The sequence below is a fragment of the Myotis davidii genome, unplaced genomic scaffold, assembly GCF_000327345.1.
Source record: "Myotis davidii unplaced genomic scaffold, ASM32734v1 scaffold962, whole genome shotgun sequence".
NCBI classification, from domain to species: Eukaryota; Metazoa; Chordata; class Mammalia; order Chiroptera; family Vespertilionidae; genus Myotis; species Myotis davidii.
The window spans coordinates 1801972-1815579 of record NW_006295559.1 but is presented as its reverse complement, the minus strand read 5'-3'; the positions used below and the strand labels follow the sequence as shown (position 1 = coordinate 1815579).

At 34.4% G+C, this 13608-nt stretch overlaps 1 protein-coding gene across 1 annotated transcript in view; it reads left to right on the top strand.

Moving 5' to 3' along the window:
• KCNH8 (potassium voltage-gated channel subfamily H member 8) overlaps positions 1–13608 on the top strand; it is a 272605-nt gene that overhangs the window by 179656 nt on the left and 79341 nt on the right. Inside the window, exon 7 of the mRNA XM_006770167.2 lies at positions 3177–3384. Coding sequence (XP_006770230.1) covers positions 3177–3384 — 208 coding nt within the window. The remainder of the gene's footprint in view (positions 1–3176; positions 3385–13608) is intronic.

Sequence of the window (13608 nt, the reverse complement as noted above, 5' to 3'; positions counted from 1 at the left end):
ACCAACAACAAATAATCAATTTGAACCACGCTTTGATCGTGGAACGACCAGAATGGACCAGAAGACACGGCAAAGTAATTTTGCTTCATGATCACGCACCATCACACACTTCAAAACCAATTGAAGACACGTTAAAAGATCTTGCCTATGAAGTATTAACCCACCCGCTGTATTCACCAGACCTTGTTCCCTCAGATTACTTGTTCTGATCGATGGCACACACACACTTTCTGAGCAGCACTTCAAAACGTATGAAGTGAAAAATTGGGTCTCTGAATGGTTTGCCTCAAAACACGAAAAGTTCTATTGGGACAGTATCCACAAATTACCTGAAAGATGGAGGAAATGTGTAGTTAGTGATGGACATTACTTTGAATAAAGCACTTTTGATGTTTCTCTTGAAATTATCATGTTTTCTTTGATTATAAAATCCGGATTATCAACCAGTTAATAGTTAATCTGAATTTTTAACTGGTTAAGAGTTAATCCGCATTAGTAAAGAGTAAAACCAGGCTTTTGCTATACTGAAAAAAAAAAAAGAATATCCAAAAGGAGAATATGATTCACAAAATGCTAATAAAATGTTTCCAAGTTCTCCTGAAGGATTGTTAAATAAATGGTGTTTAATAGACTGAGCTCTAAATTAACTTGCTTCTTTGCTACTAAATACTAATAATATTTTTATATTCAATTTCTCTTTGGACACTGGACAAATAGGACAATTTTAAATATATGATATAAAGAGGAAATATATAACATATTTACATATCTACATCCTTGTTGCCTAAAATTAACACAAATAAAAGATTTATGAAAAAAAACTAAATCTCTTGATGAATTTTAAATATCTGTACATTTTCACTGCACTCCTGGATCCTTCTGTCACTCATTCTGACTTGTTAAATCTGGTATGAATGCTTTAGAAAGAATGCAAGTTGTAGATTAACATCTATGTCAGAAAGTAAAAGAGGAAGGAATGAAGAAATCTTTCTTATCAGTGATAATATTTTTTTTGCTTTTCACAAGAGTAAGGATATGATTATTTAAAAAATAAATGGTAGATAAATTTATGGTACATAAATTTAATATTCCCCCAAATAAATTAATTAGGTTGAAATATTCTAGTATGAATAGAAAAGCTGTTCAACGTATTATATTTACTTCCCAGGAAACATAAATTATGAGAAATAATTTATGTTCTGCCATTGCTATACTGCACAGCAATATAAAAAGAAAAGAAGAAACAGAAAAAGGTATTGTCTTCCAGATCTAAAATGTGTCCAGTTAATGTATCTCTATAGATGACATTGAAAAATACAATACAACCATCAAAAATGTATGTTTTAGTTCTGCCTACAATTGTTAATGGCAAATGTTTTATATATCGCTCACACATTTATTTATTAAAGCTTAATATATACAAGCCCTATGAAAGGCCCTATGAGAGATAAAGTTATGAATGAGACATAGAAGTATGATAGAGTGGAAAAAGGCAAAAGTACAAATCCTAGTTTATCACTTATCATATGAGTTACTTCATTGGGAAAATTATCAAAATAGGTCTAAATAAGCATAAAAATTCCTTCAGCGTTTTTGAGCAGCCCCAAAAGGCAACATTTCTATAAAATACCTTGTTAAAAAGACCTCAGTATATGTTAATTAGCTCCATTAGGGACTTGTGTTCCAGGTTTCATTTTAGTTACAAAAATATCATCTATCAAATTTATCTATAAAATAAACTCCACCCCTGGTAACTTCTCTAAGCTACAAAGTAAGAAGTGTGAAGTCCTAGCATATAATCATGAGACTTACAATCAACTAGAGAAGTAATAGTCTAGAATCTGGCTGTGAAGGAGAAAAAAGTAATACAACAAGAAATAAAAGAGCATAGCTAGCTGGCAAGGTCCTCACTGACCTCATGATTTTGTTATATTTTATAAGATTACAACTGGAGACACTTTTAGTGAATATACATTATTATACTAATTTTGGAGTATTTTTATCTTAACTTAATAACTAATCTACTCACTCACTTACCTATTTATTGAGTACATACGATGTGTTAGGCCTTGATCTAGGTATGTTTTTCGTAGAGATAAGGGAAGATGGCTAGTGGAAAGAAGCTACAAGTTGACTGACTCCAGCTAATTACAAAGGCAAGCTTCTAAAAGATTCTGCACTGTTTATGCTTTTGTCTGTAAAGGAAAAACTGTTATTTGGTATAGTCATACAAACCAATTCCTTCTCCCCTATTTATTGCCTCCCCACCTCCAAAAAGTTAGCTAAGGTAAAAAAATTGTCAAACTCTATTTGCATGATTAATATTTTATTTACCTTTTTATTTTAGGAGGCTCTTGGAAGGCGTGAAGGGAATGTATATTAGTGCACCACCAATGTTGTTAATAGTGACATGGACCATTCTGGTGAACGCCAATGGGGCACATTTTTCAGTTGGGCCCTAACGTCGGGAAAATAACCTTTAGCTCCAAGGCTAATGCTTTAGTGCATGCAGAGGCGGAACCTAGGAGATTTCTTAAACTGTTTTATTCCCTTTGATTTTGGTTCACTGGGTATATGTGAGAATTGTAGATGCTTGGACAAATGTTTTCTTTCTTGATATTGCTAGAAGGAAGAAGGTATAGCACATAAAGCGAGAGGTACTACTATACTTGTGAGCAGAACTTAGTCAAGTTTTACAGTTCTAATTATTTTTCAAAAATCCTACGTTACTTTTATTACCACTTTACAGGCTTTTACTTCAGTCTATACAAATTATTGTTATAAAGAAGGAGGGAACATGGGATTGAAAGAAAATGTATGTAAGGGTATGAGATGTCTAATGTACAATCCTGATATCTTAATGCGTTTCAGCTGTGTATCAGAATAAATAAATAAATAAATAAATAAACAAACAAACAAACAAATAAATAAATAAAATTATATTCAGTAAATCTTAACTAAGGAAGTTAAGTATTTACTCAAAGAAAAAAAATCATCCTTCTTCCTCTTTTCACTTCCTAATACATGTCAAGAGATGATAGAGAAATGGTCGTACAAATGGAATCATGATTATACTTAATTTCAAGAACTTTCCAGAATGGCTATAAGTTCAAGAACGCGTCTCGGCATGAGGTGAACCCCTGAGCCAAGCTGTGTTGCCCTGTCTCCTCCCGCAGGTTTCTCTCGTGCATCTGCTGAAGACTGTCCGGCTGCTGCGTCTTTTGCGTCTCCTGCAGAAGCTGGACCGTTATTCCCAGCACAGCACAATCGTCCTGACTCTGCTCATGTCCATGTTTGCGCTCCTTGCACACTGGATGGCGTGTATCTGGTATGTCATTGGAAAAATGGAGAGGGAAGACAACAGCCTTCTGAAGTGGGAAGTTGGTAAGGGCTTACATTTGTCGCATTTTCCATACTTAAGTGAAAAGGAAGATTGTCTAGAACTTGGAGGAAGTGAAAGATGAGTCTATAATATATGTCCTCTGTCAATTTGTCACGTCTTTTTACAAGTAATTTCTTTTGAGAAAGTTTTCTAGAACAACTTTTTTATTTTTTCGGAGTTTTGGATTAAGTTTTCAATTGGTTTGCTGTTTTAAATGCCCAGCAGGTCTGTAGAAGTGTTTAGATAAGTAATGTGTGAGCTTATCTTGACATATCCAATGCAGGGCTGGTAATAGCAAGTCTCTAGGCAACTGGCCTGTGCCCAATCATTACAATATTTTAAATCATAAGAAAATAATCTTTTGTATTTTAGGTGGCAAGTTAATAGAAAAAAGAATCCTCCCATTTTTTCCTTTAAGAAAGAGAGAAAAAGCTATCATAATGACAAACATTCCACATTTAGTATACTTTGAGAACTTGTGATATTTATTCTAGATAAATACAAATGTAAGTTATAAAGGACCGGGTATTTACAAATATAATTTATAAAATGTTGTGTCCCCATCATACATGAGAGTTTAAGGGAAATTTTCCAAGTGTTATATAATTCTGCATAAATGAATTTGAAATGTTGACACATAAACACATTTTTAAATTTATGTCATCCACAAGAATCTTCAAAAATGAAAATTTGTGAAGACTATAACCCTCTATCCTAAAATACCTGCACTCTCTTCACAGTCATTTCCTGAGTTGTCTGGCTGTTAAGATTAGGGACATTAATATGCTTCTAGCTCAGGAAGTGCCAAGTGCTACTGTTCTTAAATGAGTTCAAAATTGGAGACATATCTCACACAGAAAGCACTAATTTTAGGGTGGCCCAAAACGTAACGTGAGCATCCAAAAGAAGAGAAAAGAGGTTCACTTTTGGTGATCAGAGGGAGGAGCTAGCTTTCCACGTGTATGTATATAAGTATGTAGGTAGGTATTCATATTTTAAATGTCTTACTCGTTTTCCAGTATCATTAATCATGTATTCCATTTATTACCACTAATTAAATATGGCATTTTAATCATAGTTATTATGCATACTGATGACTGTTACTAGGTTTCATTTCTCTTCACTGACAGTCTAATTTTATATCAATATTGCAGAATTTTCATTATTGTACTGTTTTGATTTTGGTACAGAAAGCAGAGCAGGCCATTCTAGCCATTTACTCAGATCAATATAAGAAAAACTACATCCCTTCCCCAAATCTAAATGGCTTTTTAATTGCAGTTCATTTCAGAAATTAATTTGGGGAAATTAATGCTTTTATAACACAAAGATATTTTTACCATCCAAGGTTATAATATTTGATCTCCATTTATTTAAATTTTAAAAAATATAATTAAGATTAATTATATAGGTTTCTTCACATGGGTTGCACATATTTCTTATTAAGTTTATTTCTAAGTACTATACATTTTTAGGCTTTTGGATTTCTGAACATAGCTATTTCTGAAGAGAGTTCTTTTATTCTAAGGTATTTCTGCATAGAAATGCACAGCTCTACTTCCAAAAATATGCAAACTGGTTTTTGTGGCTTCTGGCCCGTGTTTTAAAGAGTAGGGTTAACCTAATATGTCTTTTTAAAATTTAGTTTTTCATTTATATATTTCTTTATATTTTTTTCCCACAAACCCAAACATAAAGCTTTTAATTCCCAGTGCTGATGAGTTCCAGGGGAAATAATCAGAATGTCAGTATTTTTAAGTTAGTTGCCTTTCTTTACCTCACTAAATTTAAAAATATTAGATCTAGATAAAAATGTTTTTAATAACAACCCTTAATGAAGCCTCTTCCATCTACCCAATAACTTTCATATGAAGAGCAGGATAAAGACATAATGTTACATCTTAACCTTCACTGAAAATTAGGATCAACCATTTACTTATCATTACAAGAAATGAAAGCAATTTCCACTAAAAGACAGGTAAATAGAATTGAACTTTTAAATATAATTAACAAACAACTTGAATTTTTTAAGAGAACCACTCTAATGGAAGCCCTTTATCCCATACTCACACTGTGTCCCTTGATTCAGAGAGATTAGATATCTGAGAAAATGGAACAATTTTTTCTCTACTGCACATAGACATTGCTTTAAAACAAAATGGTAGTCCCCCTAGGCCCATTAGCTTTTTTATTCCAACCAAGAATATCAGAGTCTTTAAACTGTACAAAATTTCCCACCTTGGAGATGAAGGTAGGTAAAGGAGGTATATATGCATAACCCATGGACACAGACAACAGTGCAGTGATGGCCAGAGGGGGCAGGGGCTGACTGGAGATGGGCAAAGCGGGGGAAGGGAAATGGGGGTATCTGTAATAGTATCAACAATAAAAATAAAGTTATAAAAAAAGACAAAAGGGTAAAATAGTGTAATTCTAAAAAATCTTCATGGATTTATTTTCTGTATATCGTTAAAGATTTTTTCAAGGTTGTTTAAAAAAATTTAATGAATAAAATTGTAGAAGAAACTATCAATATTGACTAATAAGTTGAAAACTATAAGTTAAAAGGGCTTTTGAAAATTTAAATGACACCATCAAATAGTAAAGTAGCACATATACCTTATAAATCACACCAACGATGAAGCACAGAGAAAAGGACAGGAAAAGGGTTCGCCAATAACCACAAATGTAAGAAATAATAGATCATTAAGCATCATGATCTTAATGACTAATGACATGGGAGAAAGTTCAGGCTATTTCAAGTGAAGAACTAAGGATGCAGATTTCTATATATTGATTCCTATTTAAGACAAAAAGGAAAATACACAGAGAGAGTGGAAATAAATTCAATGAGAAGTGCAATTACTTATAAAGTTATTTTTTCTTTACATTTTAAAAAATAATTTATATCAAATAAATATTCAGCTTAACATTGATTAAGCACAAACTACATGGATGGTGCAATACTTAATATATTTGTGTGCCTTATTTCAGCTGATCTTTTTTTAAATATGTTTTTTATTGATTTCAGAGAGGAAGGGAGGGGGAAAGCTAGAAACATTGATTGGCTGCCTCCTGCACGCCACACACTGGGGATGGAGCCTGCACCCGGGCATGTGCCCTTGATCAGAATCGAGCCCAGGACCCTTCAGTCCGCAGGCCAATGTTCTGTCCACTGAGCCAAACCAGCTAGGGCTCAGCTGATCTTTATTGCAAAATTGAGGCAGATACTTTCAACCCCATTTTACAAAAAGGGAACTAAGTTTGGAAAGTTTATTCCCTGGAGACTTGTTTTAAAAATTAGCAAATAGCAAATATTTTTAATATATAAAAATGTTTAGAATGAATATAATAGACATCCTCAGGTAATTATATCTTTTTAAACATTTTGCTATATTTGCTTACTTTCTATTTTCAAGTCAGTGCAATATTACAGATAAAGTCAAAGTCCCACTAAAATATAATCCCCACTTGCACCTTCCTCCTTACTATTCTTAGATGCTTTTACTACACAAATGTATTAGTAAAACAACTTGCTATTATTGTGTCCCTTTAACCTCCATATAAATCATTACAAATGGGAGTAGTAGTAGTAATAATAATACTGATGATAATAGTAGGCATGCATAGGGCTTTTTCTTAGTACCAGACACTGTTCTAGGTATATTACATGAATTCATTCATTTATTCCTGCCAAAATTCTATGAGCCCAATACTCAGAAAACTGAGGCATATGATTAAATAACTTGTCCTAGATCACACAAATAGTTTATACCGGAGCTGGGATTTCTTGCTTTCTTTGTAACTTTGTACATTCCACAGAGCTTTAAAAAAAAAAACCTCTGTAATAACAGATGTAAATCCTATATATTTATTTTTAACTATTTAATAGAATTCTATTTGACAATAAGCCAGTTTGCTCATCCTTTAGGTTTTTTTATCTATTTCCCTACTGAGCTGTTTTACACCTGTCACTATTACAATTGGTAAGCAATCAGCAATCAAATACAAGTTTTGTTGTGCACATATGCAAGAATTTCTCTGGATAAGATACGTAGAAGTACACTTGCTCAAAGGGCGTGTGTATCTGCAGCTGTAGTAATTTATTATTTGGCAGTATTACATGCATTCTTGCCCCAGATTTTCACTAGCAATTGTTACCCGTGTCTTAAAACTTGTGAAAATTGGGTGTGGGGAGGAGAGTGTAGGGTATAAAATAGTGTCTAATTCTTATTTTCATTTCCACTTTCCTAAGTAAAATAGAACATACTTTCATAGTTTTGGGGACCACTCTGGTTTCCTCTTTGGTAAATGAGACACTTAGCTCACTAATTTGCAATTCTCTTCATTCATAAATAATCTATTTAATGTTGTATATTTTTAAATGTTGAAGTCTTTAAAAATTGTTATTCAGATTATATGGGACTTTTGAAGTTAACTCTTCATTATTGATTTCTAATTATATTCTTGCTTATCACAGAATTTAGTCTATATAATACTGACTCTTTTGTGTTTATTAAGGCTCGATTTGGAATACATTCTTTGTATGTTTGAGCAGAATGTGCATATAATTTCTTGCATATTATCTTTAGTTCAAGGTTTTACATCCATCCATTAGATCAAACTGCTGAAGTTAATTATACACATATTATAGATCTTTATTAACTATATCAAACATATATAGAAATTTTATTAGCTTTTTTAGATCTCTATTCATTTTCCATAGTGTTTAATTTCCTTTTTATAGTTCCAGTTCCTTATTTTTTTGTCTATTAGATCAATTTTCTAAATTGAATTTAAATATTTTAAATATACTCTTATTGTATTTCCCCCTTTTATTTACTAACGTAAGTTCATCATGTACTGATTTTCATCTAACTCTTCCAAAAGGTAAGCTATTTTTCATGTATTTTGTGATATTTTTAAAATTTTTGTCATAAACTCCTCTTCAATGGACCTTTTAAAAATAATTCTGTGCAGATTGAAGTATGAGAATAGCCAGAATTTTTTAGTTGTTTTGATTTTTCCTGTTGTCAAATACAGTAGACTTATCCCTTGCCCGAGGATCAAATTTTTTTCATTTCTTAGCTTCAGGGTTCTTGTGCCTCGTGAATAGTGTACCTTCAGACACCAATGCATACAAGGCAATGTTTGAAATTTAATACTCTCAAGAGACTACTTTATTCAAACTCAAATTTCCTTGTCATATTGTAAGCTTTGGGGCAATTATTTTCTACCCTTCTTCCTGCAGGTACCACACTTTCACTACCCCCGTTGTATACAGGTGTCAATTCCAGTATTTGTAGGATTGACCTGCTCTCTCTTGTGCATATACAGGCAGGAAACCAAGCCCACAGACATTATCACTCTAATGAGCTGCCCATCCTTGTCTCCCAACCAACAGTGCACCAGCACCAGCACCACCACGACGGTCTCAGCTAACAAACTTGCCACTTCTCAGTTTTACATATTTCCAGGTGTTTATGTCAGAGAGATTTGCACATTATCTAAGTTCAAAATCTTGCCAGAACCACAGTAAAAATTTCTGGTGCCCTGCCTCCCCTCCATCCCCCAAAAAAACACATAGCCTAAATTCCAGTGTGATTTTGTTCCATGTTTTGTTTGAAATATAAAAATGATTGTAATTCAACCCATAAAAGGCCAGTTGAATATGGGTTAATTACTCAAGATTTTACTTGCACTTGGAATGCCTTTCTGAGGGAAAATCATTTAGACTTAAGACTTCAAATCTCTAACTCTTCAAGCAGAATTGTCCAAGTACCAGGAAAATAAATTATGCTGCTGTCTTAAGAAGACATCACTAAATGTGCTTAATATACAATTATTTCTTTCTAGTTACTATATTAATCATAGTAACTCTTTTCAAAGAGGTGACAATTTAATGAACTGCAGATTATTTTCCTAAGAGTTTATAGATAAGAGGAAAAAAAGAAGAGAAAAAGAACTGTCTTTGAGATTGTTTCATTTAAACCCTACAGAGTTTCCAATATTTACTATAAAATAAATACTTGTTGAGGCCTTTAAGGAGGACAAGGTTATGAGCAATAGAAAGAATTATAAGTTAGAGTCTGCCTTTTAGAAGTGTACTGTGTTGTTAGAGGTGGTTAGAGCATCAGCCTGAGCACCGAAGGATCGCAGGTTCGGTTCATGGTCAAAGGAATTGTACCTGGGTTGCAAGTTCCATCTCAACCCTGGTCAGGGCAAATGTGGGAGGCAACCAATGTGTCTCTCTCACATCGATATTTCTCTTTCTCTCTCTCCCTCTCACCCCTCCCCCTCTTCCTCCCTCCCTTAAACTCTCTCTAAAAGTCAATGGAAAAAAATATCCTCAGGTGAGGATTAACAACAAGAACAAAAAGTCACGAGGTGGACACAGAAATTATTTTTTTTTTAATTACTAGAAAATAGAAGCGATTCTACTGAATCTCTGTGAACATAGTATTTGAACTGGGTTGCAAAATGTCAGTACTATTTTGGAGTCAGATTCAGAGAGCATTTAGGTGAGGGGTACAATGTGAACAAATGCATTCAAGTAGAAAATTTCACCATGTACTTGAGGAACAGTGAGTGGATGAGATGCATTTGTTTAGAGTAGAAAATTCTTGAACAGCCGGGGTCACAAACTAAAAAGCCAAAGGAGAAAGAGGAGAGCATATGGGGTGAAGCGGGACAGGCATGAAAGTAAAGGTTAGTGAAGTTACGTTCTGAAGGAAGTGGAGAACTCAAGTCCCATCTGCGGGAACCAGCCATGACCTGACTCTGGCACCAACACTGATGAAATGTGACATCTGCTTTTTCTGGAGAATTTGGGAATCAGGACTTTTGGGTCAATTGAGATTTCTTTGGTAAATACCTCTGACGCTTAAACATTGACAAGTAATTCAGAACTTGAAAAGCATAGTATAAGAACCAAACAAAATACGTGTGGGCTTGACTAAGCCCACATACATAGGTTGCCTATTTGCCATCCCAGAGACAGAGAGACTAAAGAGAGGGATAAAACCAAAATAATGAGTAGGAAGCCTGGTTGGGATGCTGACGTAATCCCCAAAGACAACAAAGGCCAGAGAAGGCGTGGCCTGATTCATATAGAATTTTAAGGATTTTATTACAAACTCAAAAGGGAGAAACACAGAAAATACTTTTCATGATATTTGCCACATGTTTAGTCCTCATGAAAAGGAGTACACGTGCTATTTGTAGGAAATCGGTCTCATACACTATCGACTTGCAGTAATGAAAAGTTTTCCTGTTTATTACCCTGAGTATGTGAATTATAAAGGGGTATCAAATTTATAAAGAGTTTCCACTAGGATACTTCCCCATTTGAGATTTTTATAAACATGTATATAACTCAGAGATACATAATAGGAAATACAAGATAATTAAACTAATTAGATACCTGGCCTAAAAAATTTCAATATCTCTTCTCTCCTCATTTGTCTTGTGTGAATATGTGGGTATTTGCTTTGTATTTAGGATTTCTTCAACTAGCCACAAACAGAAGAAATAACTAGGATGTGTTTCATAGTCTTAGACCCCATGGAGGTTATTGACAAAATCTCGTTGTTGATAAAATCTCCTTTATATGGACATAAGAGTCATTTTGGTTTTGCTTTTTGCCATTGAGACTAGTCAGAAAAGACAAAGACAAAACCTAATTTTATTTCCTCAGAAACTGAGAGCCCATAACTCCATTCAAGATAAAAATGATTAATGAAGGCCCTCTTTTTAAAAATAGTGGATTTGTATCCAGTATTGGTGTCAATGCCCCTGCTCCCTACACCAAAATTAAACAGACTGGCATTGGATACCAGAAAATTCATTCCATGGAAATATTAAAGACAGAAATAAAAGTTAATGTAGCTTTTGAACTCTATGTCCATTTTCTCTAACGAAGGTATTGGAAATTAACCTTTAGCTTGACAGCTCCCCGTGAACCCGTATTTGCTCTCACAGGAAACGATATTACATGACAGTTCTAAAGAATGTGCATCCTAGGTTCAGACTTCAAAGTCTGCCTCCTCTACTTTGCATCTGTCAGTTTACGTGCATTAATAACCTCTCTACGGTACTATCTCCTCGTCTGCGAAACAGAGATAGGATTAGGTACTTCATAGGGCTGTTATGTGAATTAAATATGAAGGCTCCGTACATGTCAACTGTTACTGATGCCACTGCTCCTGTTGTGTTAGCTGTCATTATTGTTGTTATTGACATGCAATAAGCTATTAAAATCTTTACTACAGCAACAGATTTTATTTCCAAGAGTCTGTATTTACAGTATTGAAGCAAGTGCCCAAACTGCCTGCAGTCTTTACTGAAAACCTGCTACTGATGGTCAGGGATTACAGGCTTATTTTTAGCAATCTCTCTAGTTTAAAATGGAATTCTGTCAAGGTTGGCTTTTTTGAATGTGATGCACAAAAGGAGGGCAGTATTTCTAATTTTATCATCTGCCCATAAAATCATGTTTTAGTGCTGGCTAATCCCATTCATTTAAAAAATGTACCGGCTTAGGTATACAGGTTGCAAAGCTATTCAGTGGCTGAAATGGTATATTTGGGAATAAGCAGTTACCCACTCAGGAGTAACCTATAAAATGATTTCAAAGAGAATCGATTAGCATGTGATTTATATTAGAGTATATCATAAGTGAGGATAATGATTCCTGTCTCCATAATAGTGTTTTATATGTTTCATTAAAAAAAATGTTTGTTTAGCCCTAGCCAGTTTTGCTCAGTGGATAGAGTTTCAGCCTGTGGACTCAAGAGTCCCAGGTTCGATTCTGGTCAAAGGTACTTGCCCATTGGGGGGTGTACAGGAAGCAGCCAATCAATGATTCTCACCATTGATGTTTCTGTCTCTCTCTTCCTCTCCCTTACTCTCTGAAATTAATAACAATACATTAAAAACTTTGTTCATAACAATGCAAATAGATTTTCAAAAATCCAAAAAATAACACCATGGTATAACAGGATTCTGAAGAGTTAGGTATTTTCTTAATGAATAACCAAGCATTATTTTGTTGACAACTGAGCATATGTAACTCTGTGATTTCTCTATCAACCACATACCTGGTGAATGGTGTAAGCAAGGCATGTTATGGTAGTCAAGATTTACAAATGTTGTGGCCATATTGAGTATGTGCGAGAGAGAAAAAGAAAGAGAGAGAGAGAGAGAGAGAGAGAGAGAGAGAGAGAGAGGAAGAAACTCATTGCCACTGCCAAATTTTAGAATTTAATGTTCTTTCAAATTAGTAATCAAACACTTTTTATTCTTTAGAGGGAAAGGATTCCATCTTTGAGTGGAATTATTTTAGTAAAATTTTCTATGAGTTAATGACTATATTCAGAAATATCAATGTATTAAAAATCTTTATTTGACCAAATATTGAATTGGTTTTGATAAGTAGAAGATGTTCTGATCCTATCATTTTGAACCTAAAGACATTTCCATTATATGTTCAGTAATTTGGACATTCTCATTGGAATGATAGCAACATTTCTGAGTCCTCAGCTAGGGGGTGATTGCTAGAACTTCATTATACTAATACTAGAAGCCCAGTGCACGACATTTGTGAACTGGGGGGAGGGGAGGGCGGTCCCTCAGCCTGGCCCGTGCCCTTTTGGAGTCCAGGAGCCCTCGGGGGATGTCTAACTGTCCAAAGGGAGCGAGCCTAAGCCAGCAGTGGGACATCCTTAGCACTGCCATGAAGGCAGGAGAGGCTCCCACCACTGCCGCTGACACAGCCATCAGTCCAGCTTCTGGCTGAGCAGTGCTCCCACTGTGGGAGCGCACTGACCACCAGGGGGCATCTCCTGCATTGAGCATCTGCCCCCTGGTGGTCAGTGCATGTCATAGCGATAGTTCATTCTGCAGTTCGGTCAATTTGCATATTACCCTTTTATTATATAGAATAATTTTTGAATCAAATACATATATAGCAGGTTAAAAAATTAATTTTCATTATCTTTTCAAATTTCTATTAGAGTTATTTTTATCAAGACAAGTTCTTTTCTACATAAATGTTACACCTAAGATTTAATTCATAAATCTTTTTTTTTAATCCCAAATCTGAAAAGATGTGTTCTTTTATAACATTTCTACCAAGTCCAGTTTTCTCAATTTAAGATTTCAAGATCTAAATTTTCAAGATTTAGTACACCATCCTTTTTTGGTCAGCAATAAATTTTACTTTGAGC